At 32.5% G+C, this 16,962-nt stretch overlaps 1 protein-coding gene across 1 annotated transcript; it reads right to left on the reverse strand.

Annotated features, from left to right (window-relative positions):
• Positions 1-4,708: 4,708 nt before the first annotated feature.
• On the reverse strand, positions 4,709-13,006 carry LOC131926943 (uncharacterized). Its single transcript, XM_059282554.1, has 13 exons — positions 12,969-13,006; positions 11,282-11,531; positions 10,989-11,170; positions 10,623-10,728; positions 9,251-10,520; positions 8,967-9,053; positions 8,477-8,638; positions 8,125-8,300; positions 7,760-7,912; positions 7,450-7,564; positions 7,174-7,351; positions 6,578-6,771; positions 4,709-5,885 (listed from the first exon to the last, which is right to left on the reverse strand). Exons 2-13 carry the CDS (start codon positions 11,396-11,398, stop codon positions 5,626-5,628), a joined length of 3,000 nt encoding a protein of 999 aa, XP_059138537.1. The 5' UTR covers positions 11,399-11,531; positions 12,969-13,006; the 3' UTR covers positions 4,709-5,625.
• Positions 13,007-16,962: the final 3,956 nt, after the last annotated feature.

Below are 16,962 nucleotides of genomic sequence, written 5' to 3' on the forward strand. Positions count from 1 at the left end.
TCCACACATGACTGCAGCTGTTAGCTCAACGGCTGGCCAGGTTCAAGGTGACATGACTGTTCGATGAAAGTCACGTGAGCGGCAGACGGCAATCACTGAAGCGCATCAGCTGGTTATTGAAATAACCTGACAGTCTGAAGTAGCAAGCTATGAACCACCTATTACAAAACGCCCATACCCCTGGCTACAAGGCTTTAAAGTGCCTTTATAAAATATGCCACTTAGAACCTTGTAATCCTAAGGTGATGATGAAGTTCCTGGCCTAATTACAATAAAAACTGAAAATAAAACAACTTTTATAATTAATAATTATAATTAGCTAGTAATTGAAAAGCACATAAGAGGAAAAAAAATGAGTAAACTAAAAACTTTAACGTTTTTAGGCCTATTTTAAGAAAATTGGTTCCGTTTCTTATTGTTTTGTTATTAGGATTTTTAGACGCCTTTTATTTTGTACTGATTACGCTACACAACCATAGAGTAAAAAAGAAAACAATTATTTTAAAAATTGATGTATAGGCACTAGGCCTATTTTATCTGCCCTTTGTCTAGCTGGGGTGTCTTCAACATTAGCCTGATCGAGTCATAGCTACTGTCTAGTTATCTCCCCTTTTTAATTAATACTAATAGATATGGTAATGTTTGAAACCATTTTTAATGACTAACTTAATATTTAATTATATTAAAAAAATCATTTTAGCGTAGTTATTGAAGATGCTCTGCAAAATTAGAAAAAATCACTCCAAAATTGGTCGAAATTGATTTTCAAGATATTGGACCATAAGCACACTGTGTAACGTAAACAAATTAGTTGGAAAAACAGCAGAATATTATAGTCTTGAAACATTCTTCAGTGCATATACTACATTACACAAACAATACACCATGTTATAGAAGAGAGACCAGTATTTCTGGAAAGATGGTACAAATCAAAAGCCAAGTTTATGGGATGTAAGTTTATTGCATGGGCCATGACTGTGCTGAGGTACACACATAGAACATACAGAAGATCGTGTGCATACAGCAAACATTACGTACTGACTAATGTGCAACACTACATGTTTTAGTTTCAACACTCCACACAGGTTCCTAGTTATTTTTCATCCATGCCTTATTTTTTTTTTTTAAAATAGTTTCATATTTTTTGTATAAATATTTTAATATTTTGTTTTTGTATACTTGGCTTATTACAAGCAAAAAACTGGTACACTGTTTAAAAAAAAATTGTTTTGATTAACTTTTAACAATAAACATAGCATTAGAGAATTTTTTTTAGTTATATTCAATTTTTAAAAAAGTTCATTCTAAAAATAGAAACAGTATGTGAGTTAACATGAGTCTTTCACTGAGGCCTCAAAACTTGTACAAATAAATCAGACGCATGTAAAATGTAGTTTGATGTAACAATATCTAGCTCTATAGGTTACATTTGTACTCTCCAGTTTAGAAAAGCTGCAACAGAAGATCCTTACAATGTAGACATTAAAGGATGACTAGCCATCCCACCCGCTGTATGTAGGAGATTACAATGACAGTTCTATAAATACATTAAGTTGGATTCCATGCAGTGAAGTAGCTCTAATGAAAGGTTTAAGGTCATGTTTGATAATACAGGTTAAGGTCATATTAGCTTGCAATAGGGTGTAAAGAAATGTTTTACCGATATGTCATTAAAGTTAAATAAAGATTTCAGATTCTATAATACACTTTTAAAATATACAAGTATTCATCTCCCGCCTGCTGAGAAAAACCTAACCAAACTTAAATTTTAACCTGGACATAAATGCACCTGTGCTTGTTCTGTTATTTCATAAAATCAGCCCACTCCCCTGCTAATTAATTATAGTCAAAGGACAAGCTAGTATGAAATCTAGCTGATAAACGTGTTGTACAAGTCACCTCACTGATTTTGAGTTCAAATCATAGTGACATTAAAGATTAAAAAAAATTGCATCACTTTATAGCCAGGCAATTAAAAACCTACTAATAATTAATCCACTGAAATAAGTTTAACAACTTATTAAAAACTGTAAATTAAGGAAAGATAACTCACACAGAAATGGTTCATAAGGTGAGACAGAAAGAAAACACACCTCTTTAAATGTGCACTCAAGGGAAATAACATGTCAGGAGTTCATGTCAGTAATGAAAATAAAAATGATGCTTGTACAACTAAATAAAGCAATAATCTTTTTCTAGCGTGTAAAAAATTCAATAAAAAATCACACAAAAAATACTAAGACAAAATTAACTCAGCACAAAAAATAATAGAATTCAATAATAATATCATTGTTTCATACAAATTAAAAAATAAAAATCACTGTAAATTAATGGTAAAAAATATCACAGCAGTTACAAACAACCTACAAAACTAATCATACAGAAAAGTGTATCAAAAGCAATCTCTTTGGCAATTGGAGGATTATGATGGAAACATCTTGATTAATAGACAATCAACAATTAAACTGCTTTGTTAATCACATTTTGACAGGTAATTGATTCAATTAATTATAATTATGTTTATTAGATTTAAAAATCAGGGCTTATTTATCACCATGGATTAAAATACAAAGCAAGATATGAGTACTAAGTATTTTAATATGTATTAGTCTTCTGAGTTATGCAATATAACACAATACAAAATAGTATTGATATAAATATTGGCAGTGTATAAACAAAACAGTTTACATGAAAAGCATTAAACATTAACATTGGATATACAAAAGGTTGAGACTCAGGGCATTAATTGAAATAAAAACCACACACACTAGTTTTCCACTAAGTTGGCCACAGATTTATTTTTTTTAAATTGGTGTGCTTTTGTCTAGCCATTAAAGTAAACAAAAAAAACATTTTTAATGGAAATATTTTGTTGGCCAATAGCCACATTTTTTTCATGGGTTTGTTGACATTTGTAACCTGAAGAGTTCATTACCTGGAACCCCATAAATTGTCTGCTTACATACACACAGCATATATATATATATATATATATATATATATATATATATATATATATATATATATATAATTAAATTTTAAGATCGTGATGTTTTCAACAACACTGTTTTTACTAACATTTGCAGAGAATTAAAAATAGTCTTTAAATTACAATATTTAAATGGCTACTAAATATTATATTTAGTATAATGATGAACAATTGTAATAAAACACTACACAATATTATAAGCCTTTAGAAATTGTATTTTGGTTAGCAAAGTATGAAGAGGTTAAACTTAATCTCTACTATGAAACATGATGATATGAGCTTTCAATGTGGAAGTTAACTTATTCAGCAGTGATGATCTGTGAATGTTTCATATTCATCCTAAATAAAGTTGTTTCAAGTAAAATAGGTCTGAATCTTGAATCACTTTTAATTTTTTTCCCAAATAAACTTGCCTAAAGTAAAACCTGGGTTAGAATGTTTAATCACATTTAAAATATGTCCCAAATTTTATAAATTCAAATCTAGGTCAGAAACAGTGGATAAAGACCATATGACAACCTTTACCTGAGAGTCTAAATACTGCTCACGAATGGAAAAACTCCATTTTGATGGATGAACATTGATATGTCCCATCAAAGATTAACATTTGATTATTCAGAATGACTAGCACACCCATCTAAAACTATGTTTACCTATGTTGTATGACTAGAGACATTGCCCTATAAGCTTGTCAATCTTAATGATACACCCAATTCCTTTTGTAGTTGATACAAAAACTTCTAATCTAGAATGTGAAGTACTTCAAGTGAAAGCAAATTAGGCTACACCAAAATAGTATAAATAATCAGCGCATGTCTCCATTTAATTGCTTAAAAAAAAAGAATTAGCAAAATAAAATTGTAAGGTTAGTTTTTTTTGTTCCTTTTCTTTTTAATATTACACATTTTTAACTACAAAAATAAGTAAGAATAAAGATTTAATTTTTTAATTGTTAAGAAACAGTGACTGGCACTTAAGGTGAACATTACACTTTGCCAATAAGAAAATAAATATTAAAATCTCTAGTATTAAATATAGGTTTTTCAATCAAAATTATTTTTTTAAAGATATGATTGTTAGAATTAAAATTATTGCCGGAATACAAGAATCAGTGGATAACTTTGATATATTTAATACACTAATATGAATTCTACTTGTGTTTTCATCACATTCAGTATATATAAATTTATTAATACCCGACATTGCATTAAAATTATTTGGCACATTACACTCTTAAACAGACTAGCATCATATATCACATTCTTGTCATGAAACACAGCAACAATAACAGTGAGAAGTTAACAATCAAGTGCCATTTGCCAAAAGAAGCAGTAGACCAGATTTTTCTATAGTAAATACATTTTTTACATGCCATATTTATAATTATCCTAAAAATTATAAAATGATTAAAAATATATAATTTATTTATAACTGCATTTGATATTCATGCTATAGATGAGATCACAGTTTAGTTAGATCCAAACAAATATTCTAGTACATTGCTACACATATCAGACACAAAATACAGCTTAAATTATATCATATGATTTAAAGTGTAATAATTTTAAGACGACTAACATGAAATACTATTTTAAATTTTATACTCTATTCTTTTAAAAATGTATATATATATATATATATATATATATATATATATATATATATATATATATATATATATATATATATATCTAAAATAATTTTTATTTTGATGAGGAGAATTGTACGACTCAGCATAAATGTGGAAGACCATCATAAAGATAACTCTTCCCAGCAAATCTTAAAAAGTTATCTATACTAAATAATGAGATGTAACTTTTATGATGACATTTGCAACAAAGGGCAGTTAGAGGTGAAGAGCTCATGTCTAAATTAGGAAAGAAACAAGGTTGTGTAGTAAGAGAGGATTTTCCACCCAGAAATATACAACAGTATGTTTTTTGGGCACATATAAATGGTCACAATGTTGAATGTAATGAACGTCCCAGTGATGGTCATAAATACTACACCACTATGTCAAGGAGAAACATATTCATTTGTCTAAGAGGAGTTTCACATTTGAGAAACTAAATTACTGGTGCCACATAAATTAACAGTGAGAAAATAAAGGTTTCACATTATCTCTTAAGTAATAAAATGAGTCAAAGAATTATTTTATAACTATCTGAATGATCAGTAAAAAATTAAAAAATCTTTTGAAAAAAATTGAAGTGAAACCCATAATGTAGACCAATTGATCTCCTCCTCCCCCTTATTTGCTTGAAACGAAATTTTGAGGTACAATGTTCTACAGTAATAGATTGTACGTCTGCTGAGGTAATAATTTACTGAACGTTTACCTAACAGAGAGTTGTCGTACTAAATTATTTAAATACAAATATTTTAAACAAATACTAAATATCATGATGGCCAGTTTTTAAACAACCACCAATATCTTTTCAATTGTTAGAAAAATACCTCTTTAACATGCTGTTAATTACAGTCACCAATATGTATACAATTAGCTTATTAATTAATACTTAAAATTTACAAGTGAATCTTAACAAAGCAATACAGTATTTCAAGGCTCAAATGAAACAATTTTGGTTAATAAAACAACAGGTACAGATAAAAATGTAAAAAAAGCAGATTGATGTTTAATCATCACTAGAACTTCTGGAAAAACAAGCAGGAAACTTCCATGGTTTAGAGCCCCCGATAGCTCTCAGAGCCAGCCATTCTTGCATGTTGGGCACAGAGCATGCAGCGCTCTCTTCTTCCTGAGCTGAGAGATGGCTAGACTTTGAAGTTTTGTGAGTCCCATTGCCTACAGCTGATAGACTGGACTGGGTAGTGGAGAAAGTTTTAGAGTCAGACACTGGCTCTGGAGAGAGGGCTGAGGAAGCTGAATCACACACTGAAAACCAAAGTGATAATATGAGCATTTCATTATCAATCACACACTGAAAACCAAAGTGATAATTTGAGCATTTTATTATCAATCACACACTGAAAACCAAAGTGATAATATGAGCATTTCATTATCAATCACACACTGAAAACCAAAGTGATAATATGAGCATTTCATTATCAATCACACACTGAAAACCAAAGTGATAATATGAGCATTTCATTATCAATCACACACTGAAAACCAAAGTGATAATATGAGCATTTCATTATCAATCACACACTGAAAACCAAAGTGATAATATGAGCATTTCATTATCAATCACACACTGAAAACCAAAGTGATAATATGAGCATTTCATTATCAATCACACACTGAAAACCAAAGTGATAATATGAGCATTTCATTATCAATCACACACTGAAAACCAAAGTGATAATATGAGCATTTCATTATCAATCACACACTGAAAACCAAAGTGGTAATATGAGCATTTCATTATTAATCACACACTGAAAACCAAAGTGATAATATGAGCATTTCATTATCAAACACAAAGATTATGATAAATATATCGGTACAATGACTTGAATCATATAGTAGAAATTTGTCAAAGCTGATGTAAAGTTTTAGTTTACAAAACCCATTACCCAAGATAGATACACTAGAATCAATAAAAAAATCAACTTTGTACTTACTGATATTATCCATTAATCTGTTACTAGATTGTTTTTGGCTTGGTTGTCGTTTAAGAAGCACAACAATACCTTGCATCTGATGAAATATAGCTAGTTCTGTTATACTTTGTCTCACTTCTTCATTTGTTAACAGCTGGCTAAGTTGAGATTTCACATAGTCAAAGTCTATGCCTAGCTGAACAGCACCCCATAAACTGAAGAGTAAACAGCATATTTATTTATTATCAAATGCAAAATTACCAGTTTCTTTAAATCTTTTAAAAATAAGATTTAAAAAAAATATTTTGCTAAATTTGTATGCTATTTAGAATTTATTTATCAATTAACAACACTGCTTAGCTAAAACAATTAGTATGGGTATAATAAATGTATCCAACTGTGTAAACCCTAAAGTTGAACTCCAATAGTTAAAAGCCAAAACTTAAATAATGAATACTTGAGACTTTTGTGTTCAGGACAAATGTCACACAAACATTAAAATTTGAAACAACTGACATGACAAGTATTTACACATTTTATACGTACGACATGTATATGCAGTAATGTTTAAATATGGGTGATCAAAATTACAGTAAAAAAGTTTGTCATTCACTAACCTAAATCTTATTTTCTCCTTTAAAATTAAGCTAATCCAGGCATTGCAAAAAGCAACGGTAACCAGTGATATGACTCCAATTTGTGACGTTGTTGAAAGATTTGACATTCCATGTACAACTGAAGCTAGCAAAAGTTCAACACCATCCACAGCATAGCGGCTTGGTTCAGCTATTTCCTCTGTAAGAAAAATAAAATTTAGTAATATTTCAAGCAGTTATCAATATGAAAATAAATTATTTAAAAAATCTTGTTATTTTCACTATCAATTTTAGTACCAGGTAACAGTTTTCGTTTCCACATGCGCGCAGGCAGTATGTTTTCTTGAAAGAATCTTGATGCATGTTCATTGTATTTGTCTAGAAATATTTTCATGGCAGTGCCACTGAGTGTCTAAAAACAAAACAAAGTATAACATAAGATTAATGTTCACAACAATTTTTCCATACTGCCACTGAGTGTGTAAAATCAAAACAAAGTATAACATATAAAATAAAGGTTCCTGCTAATTTGTAAACCATTAATTAACATGTAAGTAAAAAATAACTTCAAAATATCTGGCAGGCTAAGATTAACAAAGAGACTAGCCTGTATCTGGCCATTAACAACATCAATTTGCTGATTCAGAACACCAAGTTGGCACTGAGACAAAATATCAGAAACTTTGATCACACCATGTTCTTCTGTTAGGTTTAAACTTTGCAGCAAGTAGGACACACTTTTTGTCGAATCTACAAGCATCTGTAATTTGACTCCATTGTTAATAACAAATATTTATATAAATATATCTATTCACTAACATTGGTTGAAATAAATAGCTTAATATCTCATTTTATTGAGAAAAGTCCTGCTAACGCTAATTCAAATCTAATGTAATGCAGTAATAAAACATCTAAATTCTCCTAGATATGGATTAACCCACCAGGTACCAAAAAGATGTAAACATACTCTACCTTAAGATCACAGTGTGTAAGCAAAAGAAACTGATTAACATTCCAAGAAGACAGCAGCTGCTGTACTTTAGAACTACACCAAGACATGGCCAATTTGCAGGTTGTCAGTATGCGCCAAGTCACACCAGCACACACACCAAGATCAATATCAGCATGCTGAATGACATTTTCAGAATCTGACAATAAATAAGTTACTTTATTTACGCACATAAAACTGAATTGATATTGATGTATTATGGCTAATTTTAAATTAATTTTTTTGTATTAAATAATGAAAAACAAAATAAAATATGATGTGACTAAAATGTACAGTATTTAAAAATTGTAACAGTAATGTTAAAAAAAAGTAAACCTCGATTTTTTGGGAAGCACTGATTTATCTCTTTTAAAATGCTCATTAGGGGCTTGTACATATCTCTCAAAAACTTGCCAGTGCGTGTACAATAAAGGTCACCATTTATCAAACATGGCTGACATTTATCTGTCATTTCTGAGGCCAGACATGCATTCATCACTGTAAAAGGATCAATGATAAAAGTCAGTATGTGTTTCAATTAGTATGCCTACAAGTACTTGCATCTGCTCAGTAATTAATATGAATTACAATTAAAATCATTAGCAAATGAATAGAAGCTAATAATAAATGAAAACAAAAAATATAAATAACAAAGCAGAAAAATTTAAAACAAAAAAAAAAATTAAAAATTCTTTACTTAAAAGTATAAAAAATACTGACAAAATATACTTGGTTTGTATCTAGTTTCAAGGTAATTGTTTTTCAAACAATTTTATCAGAAAAATTTAAATCACCTTTAATTTTAAACTTGGGAAAAAAAACTTACTTTCATCCCAGGCCCCAAAAGAAGACAGAGCATGTAGTCTAAAAACAACCCCCAGCAAGGGTTGAACAGAGGTAGGAGGAAATATATCTGAAAAATATAATGAAATATAGAAAAGAAATAGTTGCATGTTTAGTATTTTTACCTTATTATTATTTGTAAGATAAATTAAGTACAGAAAAAATAGCTAAATAAAATAATATCAAATAATTTACTATCAGTAAAGGTAATGTTTTTGCCCCAACTTATTTTACAAAAATAGTGTTAATATTTTAAGTGAATTTTACCTTTGAAACAAAGAAGTTCTATCATATTCCGCAGTATAGCATTTATTGTGTCATTGTAGAGAAGCAGCGACCCTATTTCAGAATACAGAAGGCAATTACGTCCCCTCCAAGTTGGTTCATCAAGAAACAGGTCAAGGTTTCTCCCAAGGTGAGTCCACATAGAATCCATGTAATGGGTGACTACTGCACTTCGTATAGTGTTATCTGCATTATCTCCCCATGAAACAGTTTTTCTCTGTGAATCTGTCCGGTTTACAACAGGGGTGTCATTTTGAAACTGCACCCTTGGTGGCCTTCCAACAACAGGACTCAACGGGGATTTCATTTCTACCTGTTTATTTGCATGACGAGCTCTGTGGGGTTTGTGGGGCTCATTCTTCCTTAGCAAGGAAGTTGAATTGCAAACAATAAGTAAAAAATTCTCAGCAAACTCTTGCTCCTTCTGGGAGAAGTGTATCAGTGGCGACACAAGGTTTGATAGGTCTGGCGCTCGCAGTGTTCCAACTTGTAGAAATGTTGCATTGAGACTGGTACTGCTTCCTGTAAATGTGTGGTAGTCCGATGTATCACTACGCATCATCATAGAATGGGGCTGATTTTGATAAGGTACATAATCATCCCATTCAAACGCTGGTAAATTTCCCGCATGAAGAATACGAAGAAAATGCTCATTTTGAGTAAAGAACTCATGAGTTAGCCTGGCAGCATATTTTGATCTCTCATTAGCAAGAATATTCAATACTTTAGTAAAGGGAATAGTCCTAAGAGGCTTTGTTAAAGCAGAGTTCACAACAGATGTGTTTGTTTTGATTTGAGCTGAAAACAAATGGTTACCAAAAGTCAGGGATTTATCCACTTGAAAATGAAGCTTAAGACCATTGATTATGATGTTGAAATCTTCTAGTCCCCTAGTGATGTTCCACATGATCTCTGGAGTCAGAGTCTCCATATTACCATGGGCAAACACCTCAAAACCTATATGTATAAGTTGATCCAAATTACAGACAGCTTTTAGTACAGTAGTTGTAAGAACCTGCATAATCTGTTGAAGCTGCAAACACAGCTGTCCTAATCTAGGCTGTAACCAGTGATTTGTGTTGAGTCTTTGCTTGATACTATTCCAATGAGCCACATGGAGGCGCAGGTCCTCACACAATGCATTTAAACAATAGAGCTTTGTAACTGGGGTTTCTTGAGTACAGCCATGTCTTAGAGAGTAAGCTGTGCGACATTCCATTTGGATCAGACTTTCCAACTCTTCAACAAAAGTCTAGAAAAAGAAATATGCAGTTCATACAGTTATATGTCAACTAGCCCCTTAATGATATAAAAATAAAGTTTAAACTTAAAATATATAAAAACTGATTCTTACCTGAGCTGATTTGACCCTTATCAAACAATCTTTTAATATTTCTAATTGTGCCCTCTCTTCCATTAGCCTCCTTAAATTTGAATATTGTTTCCCAAGCGGAACTCCCCTGTTCACAAAAAAAAAATAATTAAAAGATTAATTTTAGTACAGAAACAAATTTTTAAAAGTATATACCAGCTTTTAATGCTGCACAAACAAAATATAAAAGTATTTAGATTTTTAACAGGTTAAAACAACAGATAAATGATACTTGTTTGCATTATCAGATTTATTGTAAAAAAAAAAACAACACTTTTAAAATACAGTGCTCTAAAACTATAGATTCAATGTGTATTTCTAAATCTTATAATTTTTTTTTCTTACTACCTAGGGCAATGGCTGAAATAGCCACCATCCATGTCTGGGATACGTTTACAAGCATGGTATCCAGGCTGAAGTATATTAAATACTTTCCGTAAAAATTTACTCGCATCTTCTGCATCAGCTGAATCAAATGTTGTTTCAAATGTAGAAGACTGATCCCCATCAGTCTCCATAAAACCAAATGCCTAAAATAATAAGATTTAATTCAAAATATTTAACACCAATTTTTGTTTATTTTTAAAAAGATATCAATACGTTTTTTATTTAATATAAATGGTAACTTAATTTAACTGTACCTGAACTGGAACATCTGGGGGTTCATCCTCATCCACAGGTGTATGTTTCCCCAGCATATGTATGGGGGGCAGGCGAGACTTAAGGGCACCTCGCCCTCTACCTAATCCATGACTCATTTTCAGCAGAATTACTAGAATCAGCCACACATGAATTCCACTGACATCAGAGGTGCTTCACGGTTTCAAAATATTTTTGTTAGTTAACCAGCCATACATTTTGTGAATTATTGATTGTGAATTTGAATGGATTCTGTAATTATTAAACAATATTAAATATGGTTCATATATTTTTAAAAAAGGTAAATTTTTAAAATTTACATTACACAAAAGTAAATCTTCCATATGGATTAAAATATTACTCAAAGTAAGTGTTCCTTATTTGACATAATCAAACCAAATAGCAAAACCCAATACACACTGTAAGTTAAGGTATCTTAATGTAATTAGCTATACAAATTGTACTATTATAAAGCTTACGTCTTAAGATATAACCTTATCCCTAACCCTAACTTTTTTTCTCCTGAAGCTAACCACTTTGACCACCTGTAATGTTGTTACATCAGTGAGAAGCTGAACATCGTGTGCAAGACGATAAAATAAAAAAATAATATGAAAATAATATGACTGGTTAGTGTATGAATAGACTCTCTCTAAAAAGTGGTAATAGTAGGCCTATGCCTAATCCAGTCGGTGAGATTAATGTGGTGTGTACCTGGTTACCAACAAAACTTTTGGCCTAATTAAATTAATTAGGCCCTGGGCCTAAGCCATAACTCTTATGGCATCTTACGCTTTGTATATTTCTTTTACTTACTAGCCTAATTAACTTACTTACAATCAAATTTTTAAGCATAATCATGATTTAATAATCAATTACTAATTAGCATAGACCTTAAATTAGCCTACAGTGACAGTAATTTCATTAAAAAAGGATTTCTTATACTTTTTTTATGTTAGTTAACTAAAAACACACAGATCTATGACTTGCTAATGTTAATCATAATGCTAAACCTATCCCTTAAAGTAAAATAACCCTATCTTTACTATGTTATGTATGTAGCTAGGCCCTAGGAATACCGTACGACTAACCCTAATTTCTAACCATAAAACTAGACGAGATTACAATACTCATCCATACTACTATTTTCAGACATCATTATACAATTATACATCCTAATCATCTACAATTCTAAATCTAAATATCATCCCTAAATTTAACTAAATGAAGTAAAACAAACATCATTAGTTTGATTCATTGGGCCTATTTTTATTATTATTTATATTTATTATTTAATATAGAATAGGCTTATTTTTTAGATTCTAATATTTAAACATGTTTTGAACGAATTGGTTAATTTTTTTACTAGAATACCAGTCAATAGATCTAGATTTTAAATCAAGATCAATCTACTCACAGTAACACGAACTTAAGAGTCTTAACTCAGTGAAAGTCTCCTCATCACATCACTCACACTCATCACAGTGCAGCTGCAGCAGCACTACTCCCACTCATTCTGATATTCTGACTCATAAATGAACCACATTTTTAATGTGCATTATAATGCATTGTTAAAACTACGGATTCGCATTTACGACAGAAATTCCAACCTGAAATGGTGTCCCAAAACAGCACAATTTAGCTCTCATTTAAATACATAATACTAATAGATATTTATAGCATTCTTACCCTTTTATTTGCTTCGTAGGAAGCCATGTTGCCAAAATAATGAAGGTCACGTGATTTAAAAGAAAAGTTGATCTATCTCTACGGTTCCGTTTTTGTGTGCATATCAGTTCTATTCACGCTACTCTCAGTCTTGGAATTTTTTACTTTGAAAACATTCGTTTGATATTGAAGTAAATTAAAATTTCATAATGTAGATCTATATCAGTGGCGTAGCGAGGTCGGGTGTCACCCGGTGCGGCACTTAATGGTGTCACCCCCCCCCAGAGGCGTTGCGACCCTTCCCCGGGGACAAACTTTCAAGTTTTCGATTTGCACCCCCCCCTTCAAACTTTCGATTTGCACCCCCCCCTCAAGTTTTCGATTTGCACGCCCCCTCAAGTTTTCGATTTGCATCCCCCCCCTCAAACTTTCGATTTGCACCCCCGACACTCAAGTTTTTCTCTATATATTTTGCTATTTTTTGCCTTGGTGTCACCCCCCCCTAAATGGTGTCACCCGGTGCGGCCCGCACCCCCCGCCCCCCCCCCCCTCGCTACGCCCCTGATCTATATAAAGTATGTTTCACCATGTATTTTATATAAATATATTTATTCCGCTGTTGATTATTTGATTTTATACTATAATTATTAAAATAAATATACACATGTTAGAACTATTTCAGTATTGTAATAAGATTATTACAATGTATTATACTTAAAAGCGCACAACCAGAGTTTCTTCCAGGCATCTCTACCGCCCCCCCCCCCCGAACGAAATGAAATTTATATAATTTATATAGAAAATACTTTTAACAGTGTCCGCCCCCCCCCCCCCCCGAAGAAAGTCTAACCCCCCCCCCCCCCAATTTCAAGTACCCCCCCCCCCCAGAGAAAAAAGTCTGGAAGAAACACTGCGCACAATTGTGCTATAGTATTATTAGCATTCTTAATTACATAATTTAAGAAACGCTATTGAACTTAATCATGCAAATTGCTATACACCAGGGGTCGGCAACCTGCGGCTGGCGAGCCGCATGCGGCTCTTTTGGTGTCCAGTTGCGGCTTTTCAGCTCCATGCACAAATATTAATAATTATTTTATTTTCAAAATTCATAAAATATTAGTCTGCAGCGCTCGGTAATAAACATAAGAATATAACATAAGATATAAACAATAAACATTCACTATTATATTAGAATATTTAGTTAGTCCCTATCTAAATGTACTTCCTATTACATTGTCCATTCCGAATAGAAACATTCAACTTCATAGTGGATATCACAAAGAAACTAAACCAGCTAAGCGTAAAACTGAAAGGAAAACCCAGCCTATGTCTTGCTTGAAGAAGTTTGTTTCGAAAAAAAAAATACTTTTTTTGTTGAATACTTGGTGAGCGGTAAATTACTTAATTACAAAAAAAAAATCTGAAAAAAAAAATCGTTATAAAGCGAATGCTACTATTCAATCACTTCAGCATTAATATAAACGAAATGAAAGATGTTTTCACTGAGAGATTTGAGCTATACAAAACAAATGCAAGTAGTCTGGCTTACATAGTAGATCCTCTCAACACAAATTCAAATGAGATTATATATATATATATATATATATATATATATATATATATATATATATATATATATATATATATATATATATATATAATCCTAAACAAATAAACTATTACATAAAACTGTTAGTGGCTCTTTAAAAACCGGGTAATGTTGTACATTGTTACTTTTGGCTCTTTCGGCTCAAAAGGTTGCCGACCCCTGCTATACACTATAAATTGCAACAGGAAAAGAAAAACAACTAGAAATTCTGTATGTTTGTATGTAAAATGTTTGTCGTAGATTCCAAAGGAATATAAAAAAAAAAAAAAACGAAAAAAAAAAAACCGATACTTCAATGGATTCAAGTGTTAGATCATTAAAGTGCCCATGGTCTAAATTTATGAGTTAAAAAATTAATATTGAAAGTCTTTAAAAACAATTTTCATTTTATATACTTAGAAAAATTAAAAAAAAAGTGTATCAACGTTTATAAAATTTCTAAAATTGTGCTGAAATGTATTTGCATTTTGTTCTTTAGCTCCCATTACGTCCCTTGATTCGGAAAACACGATGACTTCCCTTTAAAAAACCATTAAATTGGGCGGGGGGGTGGGGGAGAAAGAATTTACTTTTTATTACTTTTTTTGGTGTTGGCAAAACAATAATTACATAATTAGCGGGGATTGATTAAGTGCAATGTTATTGGTATTTTTAATACTGCCTTTTATTTATTCCATACACTGAACGTACTGTTTTCTTCTGATTATTTTTAATCAATAACAGTTAATAAGCCAGGTCCTGCATGTCCTAAATGTTTATTTCTTTCCGTTTACGGATAAGCTTGGAGTATTATAATTGTTCACTAAATTGAAACAGGCGCGTACGCCGGCGCCCCAGCAGGGTTTGATTTGGCGCCCTGGGATAACCTGTGAGTGCTATGGTGCATAATTTCACTTTAAACAGTGCGATAGACTATGGATAAGAAAGGTTATTATAGACTTTAAGTGAATCGAATCCGTGCGTCCTCTGGCGCCCAGATAGGGTGCTATTTGGGTGTTCGATTTGGCGCCTACGTTCGTTTAAGTGAGTGCAAAAGACTATGAATAGGTACTATAGTCGTTTATTAAGCTGAAACAGGCGATTCCGCCAGCGCCCCAGCATGGTGCGATTTGGCGCCCCGGGCTAGGCTGTGAGTACTTTGCGTTTATGTTCGCGTTAGTGTTTTATTTGTGTTTAGGTTGGGTTTGCGTTAGTGGTTGCGTTTGCGTTCGTTTTTGTTCTTTCTTTTTCGTTTTCGTTTGTGTTTTTTTCTTTGGCTTTGTGTTTGTGTTTGTGGTTGGTTTTGTGTTTTCGTTTGTGTTTGTGGTTGGGTTTGGGTTTGAGTTTGTGTTATCGCTTGTATTTTTGTTTGCGTTCATGTTATGTTTTTTTTTGTGTTTTGGTTTTGATTGGCTGTAGTTTGGGTGGGCAATGCTGGGTATATGCTGATTAATAAACACACATGTCATGTTCCTTTACAGATAGGTTTCAGAAATCTCTTTTATAGACACCTGCACCAAACTACAAGAAGATATACAATTTTATATAATACTAGCCTTCCCGGTTTGTGTTGTGTTGTGTTTTGTTGTGTTTGTGTTGTGTTTGTGTTGGGTTGTGTTGTGGTTCTGTTGTGTTAATGTTTTGTTTGTGTTGTGTTTGTTTGTGTTATGTTTGCGGTTCTTTTTTGTGTGTTTTGGTTTTGGTTGATTGTGTTTAGGGTGGGCAATGCCGGGTATATGCGGACAACAATTTCCGGGGAAGGGGGGGACGGGGACGGGACACTGTCAAAAGTATATATTTCCTATATAAATTCCATTTCGTTCGGGGGGGGGGGGGGGATGGTGCCGAAGAAACACTGGTGTTGCATGTACACAACATTGTTTATGTCGGGAAAGATATATGAATTCACGTTCCCATTCAATGTATTAATTAAATTGCTGAGAAATGCGAAGCCACAAGCAGACGCGTAGCGACCCTTCTCGGCGCCCGGGGACAAACTGTCAGTCTGGCGCGCTCTCTTGATCAACCTTTCAATTTTCAATTTGCACCCCCCCTTCAAACTTTCGATTTGCACCCCCCCCCCCTCAAACTTTTGATTTGCACCCCCTCCACCCTTGTCGGGATTTGTCAAATTTGCTCTTAAAAGACTATTTAACACTCTAATTAGTCACTTAATAAGTAGAATTATCATTTTCTCTATATATTTTGCTTTTTTTTGCTTTGGTGTCACCCCCCCCCCCCTAAATGGTGTCACCCGGTGCGGTCCGCACCCTCTCCCCTCCCCCTCGCTACGCCACTGCTACTTGGTCAAAGCGAGATAATTTTAAATGAAGGCTACAGAGGTGGCCCTGTTGTTTGCCTTTGTTTAGGGCTGTCCACAATTTAGTAGAGGGTTCCATTAAGTTTCTCACAGGCGATGTCAAG

This window comes from Physella acuta, unplaced genomic scaffold (assembly GCF_028476545.2).
Source record: "Physella acuta isolate Inbredline_101_S28 unplaced genomic scaffold, ASM2847654v3 ptg001352l, whole genome shotgun sequence".
Taxonomy (NCBI): domain Eukaryota; kingdom Metazoa; phylum Mollusca; class Gastropoda; family Physidae; genus Physella; species Physella acuta.

Coding starts and splice junctions, on each gene's coding strand:
- LOC131926943 (XM_059282554.1), bottom strand. CDS start 11,398: ATGAGTCATGGATTAGGTAGAGGGCGAGGTGCCCTTAAGTCTCGCCTG. Junction 10,521..10,622: donor TAAGGGTCAAATCAGCTCAG/GTAAGAATCAGT, acceptor TTCTTTTTCTAG/ACTTTTGTTGAAGAGTTGGA. Junction 7,913..8,124: donor TTACACACTGTGATCTTAAG/GTAGAGTATGTT, acceptor GTCAAATTACAG/ATGCTTGTAGATTCGACAAA.